This window comes from Bos indicus, chromosome 15 (assembly GCF_029378745.1).
Source record: "Bos indicus isolate NIAB-ARS_2022 breed Sahiwal x Tharparkar chromosome 15, NIAB-ARS_B.indTharparkar_mat_pri_1.0, whole genome shotgun sequence".
Classification (NCBI taxonomy): Eukaryota; Metazoa; Chordata; class Mammalia; order Artiodactyla; family Bovidae; genus Bos; species Bos indicus.
The window spans coordinates 51,568,307-51,584,309 of record NC_091774.1 but is presented as its reverse complement, the minus strand read 5'-3'; the positions used below and the strand labels follow the sequence as shown (position 1 = coordinate 51,584,309).

Genomic DNA, 16,003 nt, shown 5'->3' with positions numbered 1-16,003 from the left:
CCCCTTGCCCCTGGCCCTTCCCTTACCCCATGGGGGCAGGGTGAAGCCCTCGGTGAATCCGATTCTCTTCTCCTTTCGGCCTGGTTGTTGGACCCTAGATGCTGCCTGGCTGATGGGGCGTAGGTTCAGTGACCGCTCTCTCTGCTCAGCATCCGCCGGCTCGGACGATCAGTCCCTCTGGAAATACCCGGGTTTGAGGAGCCCCTTTGGGGCTTTTGTTTTTTCCGACTTTGGGGACTAAACCAGCACTCCCACCCCACGGGCCCCTTCTCCTGCCTGCATCACTCCCCTGCCTGTTCCCTCTGTTCCTTCACTACAGTCCCTACTAACTTCAGGGAAGGGTTCGGGGGGTGAGAAGAATCAGCCTGCTCAGCTGAGGCCTGGAGAGGGAACAGCCGTGGTGATGGGAGGCTTCGGCTTCTCCTTTCAGCCCAGCTCAACTGATGTCCCAGTGGCCCTTCATCTAGCTGGGCTGAGATGGAAAGAAGGAATGAGAGAGCCGCCTCCTCCTTTCTCTTTCTCTGCTTCCCATTCTGTCTGTCTTTGTCCATCCCTATTCCACGTTTCCTCTTCCCCTTAAGCCTCTCTTTGATGTCTTGAAAGCCACCAGCCATTTAGAGGCCCTACCTCGCTAGCTCTCCATTACCATGCAGCTGTGCTCTCTTCCTGGTGGCCCTTCCAAGGCTTCTGCCATCCGTGTAACCTGACCCTTTCTCCCATCTTTAGGGAGAAGGAAGGGAGGCCCATCTATCAGGGCAGAGGAGAAAAAACAAAAGTGTGAATTCCATTTTCATCTGGAGCTGGCAGTGAGCCCAAGAGGGATGCTCTAGCATGTCTCTAAGTTACCTGGTACCCATATACCCCTTCTCTGGGCATGGTGGCCACCATCTTCTAAGAGCCTGATTTGAAGCATTGATCCAAGAGCTGGTTCTTTGTTGTGTAAATGCTTATTAGAGGAAGTTTGGAAAGTAAAAAGAGTAAATATGGGCTTTAAAAGGCACATGTAGTTCCCACCATATTTGAGCAGTTTTTTGTTTGTGAATTTTTAAGTAATTTTTTATGTAGTCAAGATAATGGTAACCACTGTCATTTACAGAGTGCCATGAACTGTGTCAGGTACTTTAAAAATATTATCTTGAAGCCTCATGACAACTCTGTAGGATTTTATAAGTTAGGAATTAAAATGGGGAAGTAAGTTAATCAAGGTCACAGCTAGAAATAGAAAGACCTGGTTTCAAACTCTTGTCCTTTGTATTCTATTACTCAAGGTATTCCTTGTACATGGAAATCTGTATCCTTTTGTTTCCCCTGAGCATTTTAATAGGCCTTTTTCTGTGTTTTAAAAGTCTTCTCAAGCAGCACTTTTTTTTGGCTGCACTGCAAGTCTTATGGGATCTTAGTTTCTCAGGGGTTGAACCTGAGTCCTGGCAGTGAAAGTGTCAAGTCCTAACCACTGGACCACCAGGGAATTCCCATAAGTAGCATTTTTAATAGCTGTATAACCTTCCAGTAACTGGATGTGTTACCATTTTCTCGTCATTCCACCTTTATTTTTGCTTTCATATGATTATTAATAAAGGTGTGATAAACATGTTTATGTATAAATCCTTTTCTGAATTGTGACTATTGTCCCAACTTTGGCTTTCTAAAAAGGCTGGTTCTTTGTGCCCTCCCGGACCTTGTCCCAAACCCCTGTCCTACCCCGTCCTGCCTGTGTCCTCCTGCTAACTGCCTTACCACTCCCTTCCTAGTAATGTTGGCCCTAGGTCTCCTTCCATTGGAATTGCCATTGAAATTGACCTGGGCACTTCATTTTCAACTGGCCCCTCCTTTAGGATCCCTGGTGGGAGGTTCTTGGGAGGAGGTGCTCCATTCTCCAGACTGGGGACCAAGGACCCAGAGTGGTCTCCAGCAAGCATCTCTCCACGGGCAAACTTGTTTCCCGGCCAGCCCAGAGCAGGTGGCCCTTCCTCACACTCTCTTCTCTCTCCTTGCAGCTCCCAGCCTGCAGAGCAGCGTCCGGCAGCGCCTGACGGAGCCACAACATGGCCTGGGGTCTCAGAGGTTGGTAGAGGGCGAGGCTGGCCACTTCTTGACAAGCCGGGTCTCTCTGCGGCGAATGCGCAGCCTTTCATCTGGACAGTCTTTCAGTTCTGAAGGCCTCGGGACCAGCGCTCCACCTGCCTCTGCTTCTTCTTCCTGCTCCTCTGCCACCACCACTACCACCACCACCACCACCACCACCACCACCACCACAACCACCACCTCCATCACCACCGTCCATGTCCACCCTGTCTATTACCACCACAGCACTTCCTATTTCCTCCAGATGGAGCCCTACCCTGACCCACCCCCTTCTGACAGCACCGCTGTGATGCCTTGGCACTCAGAGAGCTTGGGGTATCAGCTGTCTCTCTTCTCTCCCCTTCTTCCTGTCCGTGCCTCTCTGCTGCCTTTACCTTGGCCTTTGCCTGCTGGCTGCTGCTTGGTGGGCTGTGGGGACTGTGGATTGGGGTACCTTCTCCTTGTCCTGTCTTTTCCCAGCCTGGGACTCCTCCTTGAGGTCAGCCTAATGCCCTACACCTTTCTTCCCTTCTCTCCTTGGGGTTTGCTGACTCTAAAAATGAGTAACAGAACCCCTCCCTCATGGTCCTATAGCACTTTGGCCTAAACTTGTTATCTCAGTGGAGTTCTCACTTCTTTTATCCCCTCAGCAAACATTTATGGATACCTACTCTCTGCCAGACTGCTGGGCTTGGGGATTTGTAGATGATAAGATACAATCTCAGCCATCAAGAATCATGGTCTGATCTGGGAGAGGTACATAAATGATTCTGGAACAGTTGATAAGTGCTATGGGGGTGTTGAAGAGGGAATGACTAACAGTGTGAACCTGGGTGGAATGCTTCACAAAAGAGATGACATTTATGCCAACACCCTGTGTGTAGGAAAAGGAGATTGGGTATTCTAGGCAGAGGGAACACATATATAGGCTTGGAAGTTCATGAGAATCTGATCTATGTGTGGTTAGAACATTGGCTATGTGTTGATGGGACAGGGTAGCAAAGGAGGCTAGAATGATGCAGGGCTCTGAAAGGCTAGGAGCTTGGGCCATCACCCTTTAAGATGGAGAACTGCAAAGGGGCTTTTAGAAGGAAGTGAATTGGTCATATTTGCATTTTAGAAATAACATTTTATAGCCTGTATATAGGAAAGAATGGGGAGACTAGAGAACTTGGAAGTCATTGCAGTAGGCCACCAGGGGAGGTAATGAGGTTTGGGGGTAAAAACAAGAGTATTAATTGGTAACTGACTTTGAGGGGTGGAGGAGAAGGAGGCATTTAGGATGATGCCCAGGTTTCTAGCTTGGGTGACAGGAAAACTGTAGTACCCTTCATAAAATTACTCTTCAGAAGGGAGGAGGAAACAGATTTAAGGATTTTGGACAAGCTAGCTTTATGTCAGGCAGGCATAAAAACACTCCTGTTCAGAGAAGGAGTTAAGATTCTGCAGGTTAAGTAATTTTCCCCAGGTCCCAAAGCTAGTTAGGAGCAGAACACAGACTAGGCCTTGGCTCTCCATTCCAGGATGCTCTGTTGGTTATGTTTGTGCTTCCACAAGGTCTCAGTAAGTGAACTGTGTAAGAACGGATGACAGGCTTTCTCCCACAGCCTGGTCTGGCAGCCGCAGGGACTTGCCCTGCTCACACCTCAAGATAACAGGCTACGGTAAGAGATAGTAGCCTTGACCCTGCCTGGACAAGCTTAGAGGACCCTCAGAAAGACCTTCAGGAAGCACCTGTCATCTCTGAAGTTGTGACCACGGTTTAGTCCTGGCCTCTGAGCTGCAGCTTACCCTGTTGCTTCCTTTTGGTCCTGCGTCACTCTGGATACCAGTCTTTCTAGCTCTGCCCCTTGGACCTCTGGATGGTTATCCTTGAAGTCTGTTCCTTTCTCTTTCACAAAAGGACAGCCTTTCCTAGTGTTATCACTCAGCAGAGTTGCTCATTTTCATCCTCATCCTCATTTTCATCCAGAAGCCTAGACAGGGAGACTGCCCTTCCAAGTACAGATGGACAGGATCAAAGTGGTGTGGGGGTACTAGAGGATGCTGTAAATCTCATGCTCAAAGGCCCAGGCTGAGGGCAGTGGGCGGGGGGAAGGGGAGGAGTACCTGCATCCACCTGGCCTGTTCACTACTGAATTTTCTTTCGCACCATGCATCAGAGGATCATCTCTAAAGGCAAACAGGCTCTCTAGTAAGGTTAGTAGCTTGGGATGGGAGCCCAAGGCAGCCCAGCCTTTGGGGAGGGACACCCATGACCTGAATTGTCTCAGAGGTTCAGGGAGGGAAAGTGAGCTTGCTCAGTGGGGCCTTTCCCTCACATGTCCACCCAGGCTTCCTCCTAGGTTCTTTTCTTGCTTTGGAAGTCTCAGCTTTTGTTGATGATGGAGGCATTGAGGGCTGGGAATTATGACCAAATGGGGCAATAGGCCAGGAGGAGTGAGTCTGAGTGTACCCCAACCTCTTGACCTCTCTTCCTTCCTTGGCATTGAAAAGGCAGTCTCCTAGAATCCTCACCTCCTCAGTCTAGAAGGCCCCTTGTCCCAGTGTGACTGCTCCCAGAATTTCCTTGGCACCTTGCTCAGTGGTTCATATCTGTGTGGAAAAGGCAGGGTATGGAGAGGATCATCTTGGGACTTAGAGAAACAAGGACACATTTAGATAGAAGAGGGGCACCATCAGAACTATGAAATCAAATGGGAAACACTTGGTAAAATACTAGAGTAGGTGGCTGGAACAGTGTTTGGATTGGAAGTTGGAACTGAGATTGTTCTCTGCTATTCCATGTCTCCAGGAAGGTACTGGCCCACAGAGTGGCTGCTTGGTTAATTGTTTCCTACTGAGAATTAAACCTATAATAACTATTAGCCAGCCTCCTGCTTTTGCCTGTTTTTGGAGCCCGGTGCCCTCCCTAATTTTTTACCCACAGCCTTCTCCTTTCTAGGTCCTGCTGTGCTGTCCTCTCCCCTCCCACTCATGACCCTTTCCCTTTAGTTTTCTGATGTGGATGTTTAAACATTTCCCTTAGCCCTCTCCTCTGCCCCTGCCATGGGGTCTAGGGCCTCTGGGAAAGTGGAAGGATTAAAGGATTGGCAGGGGACTCCTGTATCTACCTTTTTGTCTGTAAGGTAGGAGGGGTGGCATCCAGAATTAGTTCATGGTCTTCTTAGGAATAGCCAGCCCTTTAAAGGGTCTCAACTATGCTGGACCACCTCTGTGTGCATGTCCAGTGTGCAGTGCCATGTCCGCATAGCTCAGCCTTGCAAAGAAGCCTCTTGTGAGTGGCCCATGGAAGGGTCTTCCTGCTCGACTGGCCTCATCATCTTCATTCCCACAATTCTTTCTACATTTTCAAGTGCTTTGCCAACATACTTGGGCCTCTAAACAGTCTTGCAAAATAATTGAATCAATGTTATCTTCATTTGGCCAAAACTGAGGACCAGCAAGGTTATATGACTTGTCCAAGGTCACACAGCAAGTATCAGGCAGAAGTGGAAATTGAAATAGACCTTGGGACTTCCAGTGGGCAGCTCTTCTGAACCACTGCTCTTCAAAGGCCAATATCCTGTCTTTCTGCACCTCCATACATTCTCCCTGTCAGCAGAGCTCTGAAAAAGACCCCAGTCTTCCTATTGCCAACCAACTTTGAACTCCAAAACACTTCTCTGTGACCTTCTTTGAATCCTGAGAGAGGGTTGGAAGAGGCAGCATCTTGGCCTTTCAGGGGGGGTGAGGGATTATTTGCAAGGCTGTTCTAGTCTTTTTCTCCCTAGTCCGGGTCAGGCCCACTGACTGCATGTTTTCCTGTTCCTCAGGGCCTGGCCCAGACTGGATGTGTCCTTGGGTGGGATGGGAGTTATGTATGTTAGCTTAGGGTTGAGTCCTAAGAAGTCTAACCAGCTCTGGAAGCAGAGGTTTTGCTGAGGAGGATGCGTGTAGCACTGAAGCCTATGGCTGTTTTGGCTTAAGGCCTGGCTAGTCATCAGGGGTGGGGGCCAGACCTGCGAAAGCCCTTAGCCAGAGAGTTAATGGTATAATGACATTTGTTTTTGCTTCTTATTTCTCTTTTCTCTCCATCACTTTTCCCTCTTTTTTTTCTTTCCCTTGGTCCTCTGTATTTCTACCTGCTTCTCCTTTTGCTCCCCATGTCCTCCCCCCCCCCATATTACTCTTTTCTCCTTATCTCTTCTCCAATCTATCCTTGTTCCCTATTCCTACATCCTCTCTTGTGCCGTGTCAACTTCCCTCTGTTTCCCATTCTTCCCTCTTTCCCACCTGCTGGGCACCCTATTTGCTCTCTCCCGCCCCTCTCTCATCCCCATTTTCCTACCCTGCTCTTGTCTTCTCCCGTGGTCCCTCTCCTCTTCAACCCCCTTCCCCACCCCCCCGCCCCCATGCCCCATTCCTCTGTGTCTCTTTCTTCCTCTCTGACCTTTCTTGCAGGGATTTGACCCATTCCGATTCGGAGTCCTCCCTCCACATGAGTGACCGCCAGCGTCTGGCCCCCAAACCTCCTCAGATGATCCGTGCTGCAGATGAGGCTCTCAGCGCCATGACCTCCAACGGCAGCCACCGGCTGATTGAGGGGGCCCACCCCGGCTCTCTGGTGGAGAAACTGCCTGACAGCCCTGCCCTGGCCAAGAAAGCACTGCTGGCGCTGAACCACGGGCTGGACAAGGCCCACAGCCTGATGGAGCTGAGTTCCCCGGCCCTACCTAGTGGCTCTCCACATTTGGATTCTTCCCGTTCTCACAGCCCAAGTCCCCCAGACCCAGACACACCATCTCCAGCTGGGGACAGCCGAGCCCTCCAGGCTAGCCGAAATACACGTATCCCCCACCTGGCTGGCAAGAAGGCCGCGGCTGAGGAGGATAATGGCTCCATTGGCGAGGAGACAGACTCCAGCCCAGGCCGGAAGAAGTTTCCCCTCAAAATCTTTAAGAAGCCTCTTAAGAAGTAGACAGGATGGGGGTGGCAGTGGTGGGACAACTTGTCCTTCCCTGGTCTTCTGCCTCCCCTCCCCTCCCTTCCAAGATACCTGGCCCCCAGCACAGGGCCTGGGAGGGGCTGGCTCTGGGGCCTGGGCACTGTACATACCTGCCTCCCACATCCTTGGGTCCTTCAACATTATTTATTAACTGACCACCATGGCCTGCCTCCCTCCCAAACATGGGCTGCTGCTGTCACCCCCTCTCCGCTTCAGTGCATGTCTTGGTTGCTGTGCCCTCGGCTCCCAGCACCACCTCTGGGGTCCGGCTGCTGTGTCTCTGCTGTCCCAGTTTTGAGGTTTGGTTTCTTGTTACTCTGTCTCCTGCTTTCAGGCTTCTCCCTCCCACCACTCCCCAACTTCCCCTAGCAGCTAGCGGGGGAGGATGGGGGAGTAACTTCTGACACCTGTGCCTCAGATCTCTATCCCTGCACCCCCACCCCCACCCCGCCACTGACGATGGTTCTCTTTGCCCCAGACTGGGGCCTAGGACTTAATGTTTGAGGTTTGCTCTCTGCAAGTGTGGTAGGCCAGAGGTAACCTCGGCTTGGAGCTTACTAGGACTCCAGGGGTCCATGGGGGAGTAAAACCAATTCCCAGAGAACAAGTCACTAGAGTTTTGAAGAGAGGCTAGGCTCAGGGATAGATTGGAAGCAACTTCTAGTCTGAGGATGAGTAGGAGCCAGAGATGTGGGCTACAAGGCAGTCACTTTTTCTCTCTTCTCTCACCCACACCTGCTTCTCTCTTATCCCCACTGCCCCACACTGCAGGGGTAAGAAATGCTGTAAGAAATGCTTCCCAAATGCTCCCCAGGCATCATTACTCCTAAGGCTCAGGACAGTCGGCTCCCCAACCATAGGAGCCTCAGCTATGATAGAGGGCTCTAATGGGGCCCCGAAGCTGTTGGGCAGAGTGTCGTCACATTTGAACCAAAAGACATTTTAAAATTGAAATCTCCTGAACTTCCCAAGTGCCTGCACCACATACTCCCCGTCAGACCTGTGTTCATGTTACTGCATAGCCTGGGCTAGAGGCTCAAGGACACAGCCAGTTTAGGGATGGGGGTGGCTGAGGAAGCTGGTGTAGGTCAAGGTGGCTGTGTGACCACTTCTCCCTCACCCTTCCCACCCTCTAGACAACTCTCTCCCTTACCTGTTTTTGCTATGGCTGTAAAGGTATTTTCCCTCTGCCCCACTCCCTGCCATCTTTACTCTGGGATCCTATTTTGGGCCTGGGGTGGGGGCACCTGGGGCTGGTCTTAGGAGGTTCTAGGCTGCAGACTGCCTTGTACCCCCCGGACAACCTCACATGGGTTTTTCTGTGTTATTTCATAAGACTCTTTGAAGTCCAATAAAGCATGTAGGAGATTTTAACCTCTGCTGGCTTTGACTCTCATTGTGTTCTCTGTGCTCTTTGTGGCATAGCAGATAGGATGAAGGGACATTTCTCTTCTGCCAAGGGAAAATGAAACTCTAATACACTTACCCAAAACTCTCTGGTGGGGTTACCAGATGAAATACAGGATACTCAGTTACATTTGAATATTAAACAAATAACTTTTAAAAATGTAATTATGTCCTATGAAATGTTAGGGATAAATTTTTATTAGCTTAACCTGGCAACCCTACCTCTAGGCTATTTGATCCTATCTATCATATAGCTTCACTGATCACCTATGACTTTTAGAATTACAGGCATATCTCATTTTATTGCACTTTGCAAGTATTGCACTTTTTACAAATTGAAGATTAGTGGCAAGGGAGTCTTATGTTTTTCCCAACAGCATTTACTTGCTTCATGTTTCTGTGTCACATTTGGTAATTCTTGCAGTAGTTCAAACCCTCCACCTGGAAAAATATTACCACTGTTGACGGCTCAGATGGTGGTTAATGTTTTTTAGCAGTAATGTATTTTTTATTAAGCTGTGCATTTTTTTTAGACAATGCTATTGCACACATAAAAGACTACAGTATAGTGTAAACATAACTTTTATATGCACCAGGAAACCAAAAATTTCATGACTTGCTTTATCATGATATTTGCTGTATTGCAGTGGTCTGGAACTGACCATTCGGTGTCATTTCAGGGGGCTCTGAAGAACTCCTGGTGCTTTATGTCTCAGTGCAGAAAGAACTCAGCAAGAGGCAAAGTGGTATATAAGAGGTGATTTATTAGAATAGGATGCTTGTGAGGCTTATGAGCAGGCTGGTGAGGGAGGGGGGTGCTGTGCCCCAAGAGCTTACTGTGCTACAGTTTTATAATCAAAGGAAAGGCAGGGAGGAGGAGAACTTTTTTTGTCTTTCTTGAGTAGACATCATTAGCTCCTCCTCCAAGTTGAGCAGGGGAGTGTTTTCCTAAACAGTCAAGCTAGGTCCATAATTTTTTTTTTTTAATGTGTACAGAGACCATGTCCTAGGAATCATTAACTTACTTAGCTCATGGGGCAGGATGTGGGGCTCATGCCATCATTGTTTCATTGTTTGGGGACATGTCTCATGCTGTGTTGCATGGTTTTCTTGCTAATCAAGTCTGCTTTCTTGAGTAATCATTAACTTATGGGGTCTCCCATAATTATTCTACTTACAATCCCCTAGTGGGATTAACTAATTACCTATTTTGTCCCTTTACTCTGTCCCTATGAGAACCAAATCACCAATATCTTTGAGGTATTGCTATGCCTCACAGGAACCTTGGGATCACCTTGATGGCAATAAGGAACCAATGAAAGATTTTACAGTGGAGATGCCACATGAGATTTCATAAAAATTAGTTTGCCTAGCCCAAAGCTGAAGGTTCTACACCAGACTTGTGAGTCATGTCTCACCTATGCTTACTCCCCACGTTCGGTCACCAAGTCCTGTCCATTCTACCTCCCCAAGGCCTTACGGCTGACCCTATCTCTGCCACCACCCACTTGATAATTCTAAAAGCAAACGGATCATAGCCTTGCCCCACTCAAACTCTGCCAAAGCTCGCTCCGATTTCTATCAGGATAAAATACAAAGGCCCTTCCTTGGCATAGCAAGGCTCTCTCCCCAACCGGACTCAGGCCCACCTAAGAAGGGCCCTGGGGCTCCCAGCTTCCGTCTACGTATCTCCGGCTAGAGCCCACCTCAGACGACAGTCTTGGGTTATCATAATTTAACAACCGTCAAGACACGAAAAAGTGGATGGATGGAGTTTTGCTATTTCCAATACACTCGAGGGGCGGGGCAAGACCCGGCGGGCTGAGCCCAGAATTCCGCTGTGCCCACATCCAACATGGCGGCGGGATATCTCCGTTCCCGCCAGGGGCTTTCACTGCCAACGCTGCCGTAGGAGAGGCGCCATCTCCTCGGCCCTGCCCACACTTAACATGGTGGCTGTGGGGCCAGGCCGATTCTGCTACGCTAGCCTTGCCCACCGGCCGCGGCGCTGGCTGCGTCACGTGACGTCACTGGAGCTTGGTCGCGCTGCTTTTGCGTCGCGGCTGGCGGGAGCGGGAAGCGGATTCGGATTGCCTTCCTCTGCTCTGTGGAGGAAAGTGCTCTCTGGTCCTAATTCCAGGCCCTGCACCCGAGCAAACCTTCGAGCCTGACCCTCCGTGCTCGGCCACCTTCTCGATCGCACCGGAGCCTCAGAGCTGCAGTCTCGTGTCGCATCCCTCAGCGCCTCAGTTACTAGCTGCGATGCATGTGATCAAGCGAGGTGAGAGGCCGGGGAGGGGCTGGCGGGTGAGGGACGCGGGCCGCCGCCGCCCTGCAGTTAGCCGCTCCCGCCGGCTTCTGCCGCTTCCCGCGCTACCGGCAGCGGTTTCCCGCCCTGTCAGCCGCTCGGCCTCCTGCCCTTTCGTCAGTCTGTCCCAAACCCCGTTCTGAGCTTCAATCTGCGCCCCTCGGCTCTGTCATCCAGCCGCGTATCTAAAGAGTAGTAACACCTTTCCCTTAGCGAGTTGTAACTGTGTGCGCCCAGCACTTTGCAGGCGGTACTTTATTCCTCTCCGCGAGCCCCTGAGGTAGGGATTATTAGCTCCGTTTCGGGCAGAGAGAGGCTTCCGAACTGCATTGTCACCCAGTTAGATGCTGGTGATACCGGACTTCGAACCCGTAGCCAGCAACAGTTTTATTGTTGTTGGTCACAACAATAAAAAAAAGATGGTCGCCTGTCCTAACCTAGGCCCCGGGGAAGCTAGGTAATCAGGGGCTCTGCATTCTACGGGCACCTACCAGCTTCCTGATCTCTTTTTGTGGGGTTAAAAAGTCAGTCTCAGACACAGACATCTCCACAGAGTTGTCGCTCCGTGTTTCCATTGTTGGAAGAATAGCCCCAGAGGAGTTTGGGATCGGGACTAGTTGGCTTTACCTTTGATAGGAAGAGATAGGGAATTAGAGTAGGGTGGCCAAGACATCTTCTGACAGGGTGGGGACCGGGAAGAGCCAGGAACTTGTGTTCTTCCTCGACACATTTTCCGTTAGACTTGCTGAGGACTTCGTTTGTGTCAGTCCTTTGCTTGATTCTGTGAAATTAATTTTAAGAGGAGACAGACTTGCCTCAGGAAAAGGTTTATAATCAGGTTCGAAAAACAAGGGCAAAGCATACTTTTAACAGAGAACCATGTGGGACAGATAGGAACAAGTTTTGAGTCTACTCAGTATGCCTCTGTTAAAGCATTAAAGTTATTTCAAAATTGTAGGCACTTAGTAAATACTGGTTGACTGACTGTTTTGTCCACTAGGTTGTGAGTGTCTCAAAGATGGGGACTTTATGCCCAAATTTATTACTGAACCTGCCCGTGAATAGAGGCTCCAGAAGTGGGTGAGATAATTAGGTTGGTGCAGAAGTAATTGCGGTTTTACATTTTTGAACTTTGCTGTTTGGAATTGGAATAATTCTTAAATAAATGTGGTTATGTTATATATCATTTTAATGCATATTTCTCACTTTGTGCTTTTTTTGCTGAAGATTATTTGCTATTTATTTTTATATTTATTTTAGACTATAGAAATGATGTTAGACAAAAAGTAAATTTGAGCGATTTTTTTGAGTTCAAAATGGGTTGTAAAGCAGCAAAGACAGCTTGCAACATCAACAGCGCATTTGGCCCAGATCAGATCAGATCAGATCAGTCGCTCAGTCGTGTTCGACTCTTTGTGACCCCATGAACCGCAGCACGCCAGGCCTCCCTGTCCATCACCAACTCCCAGAGTTCACTCAGACTCATGTCCATCGAGTCAGTGATGCCATCCAGCCATGTCATCCTCTGTTGTCCCCTTCTCCTCTTGCCCCCAATCCCTCCCAGCATCAGAGTCTTTTCCAATGAGTCAACTCTTCCATGAGGTGGCCAAAGTACTGGAGTTTCAGCATTAGTATCATTCCTTCCAAAGAAATCCCAGGGCTGATCTCCTTCAGAATGGACTGGTTGGATCTCCTTGCAGTCCAAGGGACTCTCAAGAGTCTTCTCCAACATCACAGTTCAAAAGCATTAACTCTTTGGCGCTCAGCTTTCTTCACAGTCCAACTCTCACATCCATACATGACCATAGGAAAAACCATAGCCTTGACTAGACGGATCTTTGTTGGCAAAGTAATGTCTCTGCTTTTGAATATGCTATCTAGGTTGGTCATAACTTTCCTTCCAAGGAGTAAGCATCTTTTCATTTCATGGCTGCAATCACCATCTGCAGTGATTTTGGAGCCCAGAAAAATAAAGTCTAACACTGTTTCCACTGTTTCCCCATCTATTTCCCATGAAGTGATGGGACCGGATGCCATGATCTTCGTTTTCTGAATGTTGAGCTTTAAGCCAACTTTTTCACTCTCCACTTTCACATTCATCAAGAGGCTTTTGAGTTCCTCTTCACTTTCTGCCATAAGGGTGGTGTCATCTGCATATCTGAGGTTATTGAGATTTCTCCCGGCAATCTTGATTCCAGCTTGTGCTTCTTCCAGTCCAGCGTTTCTCATGATGTACTCTGCATATAAGTTAAATAAGCAGGGTGACAATATACAGCCTTGACGGACTCCTTCTCCTATTTGGAACCAGTCTGTTGTTCCATGTCCAGTTCTAACTGTTGCTTCCTGACCTGCATACAGATTTCTCAAGAGGCAGATCAGGTAGTCTGGTATTCCCATCTCTTTCAAAATTTTCCACAGTTTATTGTGATCCACACAGTCAAAGGCTTTGGCATAGTCAATAAAGCAAAAATAGATGTTTTTCTGGAACATCTTGCTTTTCTTGCTTTTTCCATGATCCAGCAGATGTTGGCAATTTGATCTCTGGTTCCTCTGCCTTTTCTAAAACCAGCTTGAACATCAGGAAGTTCACGGTTCACACATTGCTGAAGCCTGGCTTGGAGAATTTTAAGCATTACTTTGGCCCAGGAACTGCTAATGAATGTACAGTGCAGTGGTGGTTAAAGAAGTTTTGCAAAGAGAGCCTTGAAGATGAGTGTAGTGGCCAGCCATTGAAAGTTGATGACAATTGAGAGCCATCATCGAAGCTGATCCTCTTAGACAACCACTCAAGAAGTTGCTGAAGAACTCAAAGTCGACCATTCTGTGGTCCTTTGGCATTTGAAGCAAATTGAAAAAGTGTAAAAACTTGATAAATGGATGCCTCATGAGCTGACTGAAAATTAAAAAAAAATAATTTGAAGTGTCGTCTTCTCTTATTTTATGCAACAATGACCGTTTCTCGATTGAACTGTGAAATGTGATGAAAAGTGGATTTTATATGGCAACTGGTGATGACCAGCTCAGTGGTTGAACAGAGAAGAAGCTCCAAAGCCAAACTTGCGCCAGAAAATGGTCATGGTCACTATTGGGTGATCTGCTACTGCTCTGGTGCACTATAGCTTTCTGAATCTTGGTGAAACCATTACATCTGAGAAGTATGCTCAGCAAATCGATGAGATGCACCGAAAACTGCAACGCCTACAGCTGGCATTGGGCAACAGAGTGGGCCCAATTCTTCTGCACTACAATGCCCGACTGCACGTCACACAACCAACACTTCAGAAGTTGAATGAATTGGGCTACGAAGCTTTGCCTCATCCACCATTACCTGACCTCTCGCCAACTGACTACCACTTCTTAAAACATCTCCACAACTGTTTTCAGGCAAAACGCTTCCACAACCTGAGGAGGCAGAAAATACTTTCCAAGAGTTCGTCGAATCCTGAAGCACAGATTTTTATACTACAGGAATAAAGGAACTTATTTCTAATTAGCAAAAATGTGTTGATTGTAATGGTTCCTATTTTGATTAATAAAGATGTTTGAGCCTAGTTATAATGATTTAAAATTTACAGTCTGAAACTTCAATTACTTTTGTACCAAACTAATACTTTAAAATATAGAATATGATGAGTGTTGTAAGTAGGAATGTAGTTGATTTGATTGTAACTAGGTCATTTACAGCCTAGAGATAGAGTTATGGCCCTTCTTGTCATTAGTATCTTTGAAACATCATTCTCTCCATTTCTGTAGTCTCCCATTTTAGCTGTCGAGACCAAAGACCGAAACACATAATGCACTTTTGTTGGTTGATTCCTGTGAGAGGGGACGATTCAGTTTTTTTAGACCTTTAGAAAAAGATATGGAAGGATGAGAAGCTCTTAAGATACATCTGTAACAGATGAATCAAAAACTTGTGGTCATAAATCTCTGGAGTGGGTAACACCTCTGTGTTACATTTTTAACCTTTTGGGTCCACTTTCAAGTACTGTCGTTTAAAAAGTACTACCTACAACAAAAGGCAGGTCTTATTTTGTTTCTAATTCCCTCAGAGAACATAATTTGATCCAGATGGTTTGCTGCTAGACTGCAAGTAACATTCAGCAAGCCTTGTTCATATACAAAGTTGTACTTAGGTTAATTTTATTTTTCATCTTTAATTTGTTTAGGGTATTTTCTCCTCCCCTTATTTTTGGGATGATAGTATAGAAGCAGACTAACACATGCAATTTTTGCCAATCGTAGTATAATTATTCAGTAGGGCAACTGCAGTAAACTTAAAATACTTACTGAATGTAGTAATGTCTTGCCAAGCACCATGAGGTAAATAGCAGAGGGAGAAGGCATCTCCATCTTCCATGATCTTAGGGGTGTTAGGGATATAGGAATAATCTATATGAAAAGTATTAGATAACAGAAGGGAATAGTAGATGAATTTTTCTTATTTGTTGTCTTGTTATTCTTGGTGGGACAGCATCGTATTGCTCAAGGAGGTTAAGATTAAAAGTTGAGAACCATTGGAATAAATGCAATGTAGCCGAGTTGTAAAATGTGCTTTGAAATTCAGTATAGTGTTTTCAAAACTTTGGGTTTTGTAACCCACAGTAAAAATTATTTTCCATTATGACTGAGTAAACACATGTATATGTAAGTATTTATGTAAAACTGAAACAAAGTTTTCAAAATAATACTTTCTAAAGCATCTATTTGCACTCTGATAATCTCTTCTATTCCAGATCCTCTCTCTCCCGCACCACCCTTCCTCTCCCTTCTTCCTTCCCATCCTTTCTCATTCCCTTAACAGCCCACTGTATAATTTTACAGATCTGTGTGGCTACTGTGCTCGGCACTGAGGTTATTGTGAGTAGGCAGAAATAGTTTGGCTTTCAAAGATCTTACAATCAATTGAGAAAAATAGACAAAAACATTAACATAAGGTGATCAGTATTCTAATATGTAAAATACAGGCTAAGCAGCCCATTCATTCAATTATTCAGAAAGTATTTACAGTCGTTCCCCTGTATCCATGGGGCATTTGGTTCTAGGACCTGTTGTGGATAGCAAAATCCGTGTATGCTCAAGTCTCATGGTCACCCCTCAGTCTCTGTGGATTCTTCATGTGCAAATTCCAGTTCAGCATCCAGGGCTTCAGCCAACCACAGATCATATACTGTTTATGGATGTGGAACCCGTGGATTCAGAGGACTGACTACATTCAGCATCTCTTTTATGCCGAG

The 16,003-nt window shown here is 47.2% G+C and overlaps 2 protein-coding genes across 12 annotated transcripts in view; both read left to right on the top strand.

Annotated features, from left to right (window-relative positions):
• Positions 1-8,425, top strand: part of STIM1 (stromal interaction molecule 1) — a 203,766-nt gene extending 195,341 nt beyond the window's left edge. For 3 of the 11 annotated variants that reach the window (XM_070803804.1, XM_070803805.1, XM_019974860.2), the window contains 2 exons: positions 1,998-2,400; positions 6,508-8,425. In XM_070803804.1, coding sequence (XP_070659905.1) covers positions 1,998-2,400; positions 6,508-7,024 — 920 coding nt within the window. In that variant the 3' untranslated portion in view covers positions 7,025-8,425. Of the gene's footprint in view, positions 1-98; positions 192-1,997; positions 2,401-4,226; positions 4,264-6,507 lie in introns of all 11 variants that reach the window. The other 8 variants (XM_070803807.1, XM_070803808.1, XM_019974862.2 and 5 more) reach the window with 4 other exon arrangements.
• A 1,982-nt stretch (positions 8,426-10,407) lies between these two features.
• Positions 10,408-16,003, top strand: part of RRM1 (ribonucleotide reductase catalytic subunit M1) — a 40,463-nt gene continuing 34,867 nt past the window's right edge. Inside the window, exon 1 of the mRNA XM_019975424.2 lies at positions 10,408-10,739. Coding sequence (XP_019830983.1) covers positions 10,721-10,739 — 19 coding nt within the window. The 5' untranslated portion in view covers positions 10,408-10,720. The remainder of the gene's footprint in view (positions 10,740-16,003) is intronic.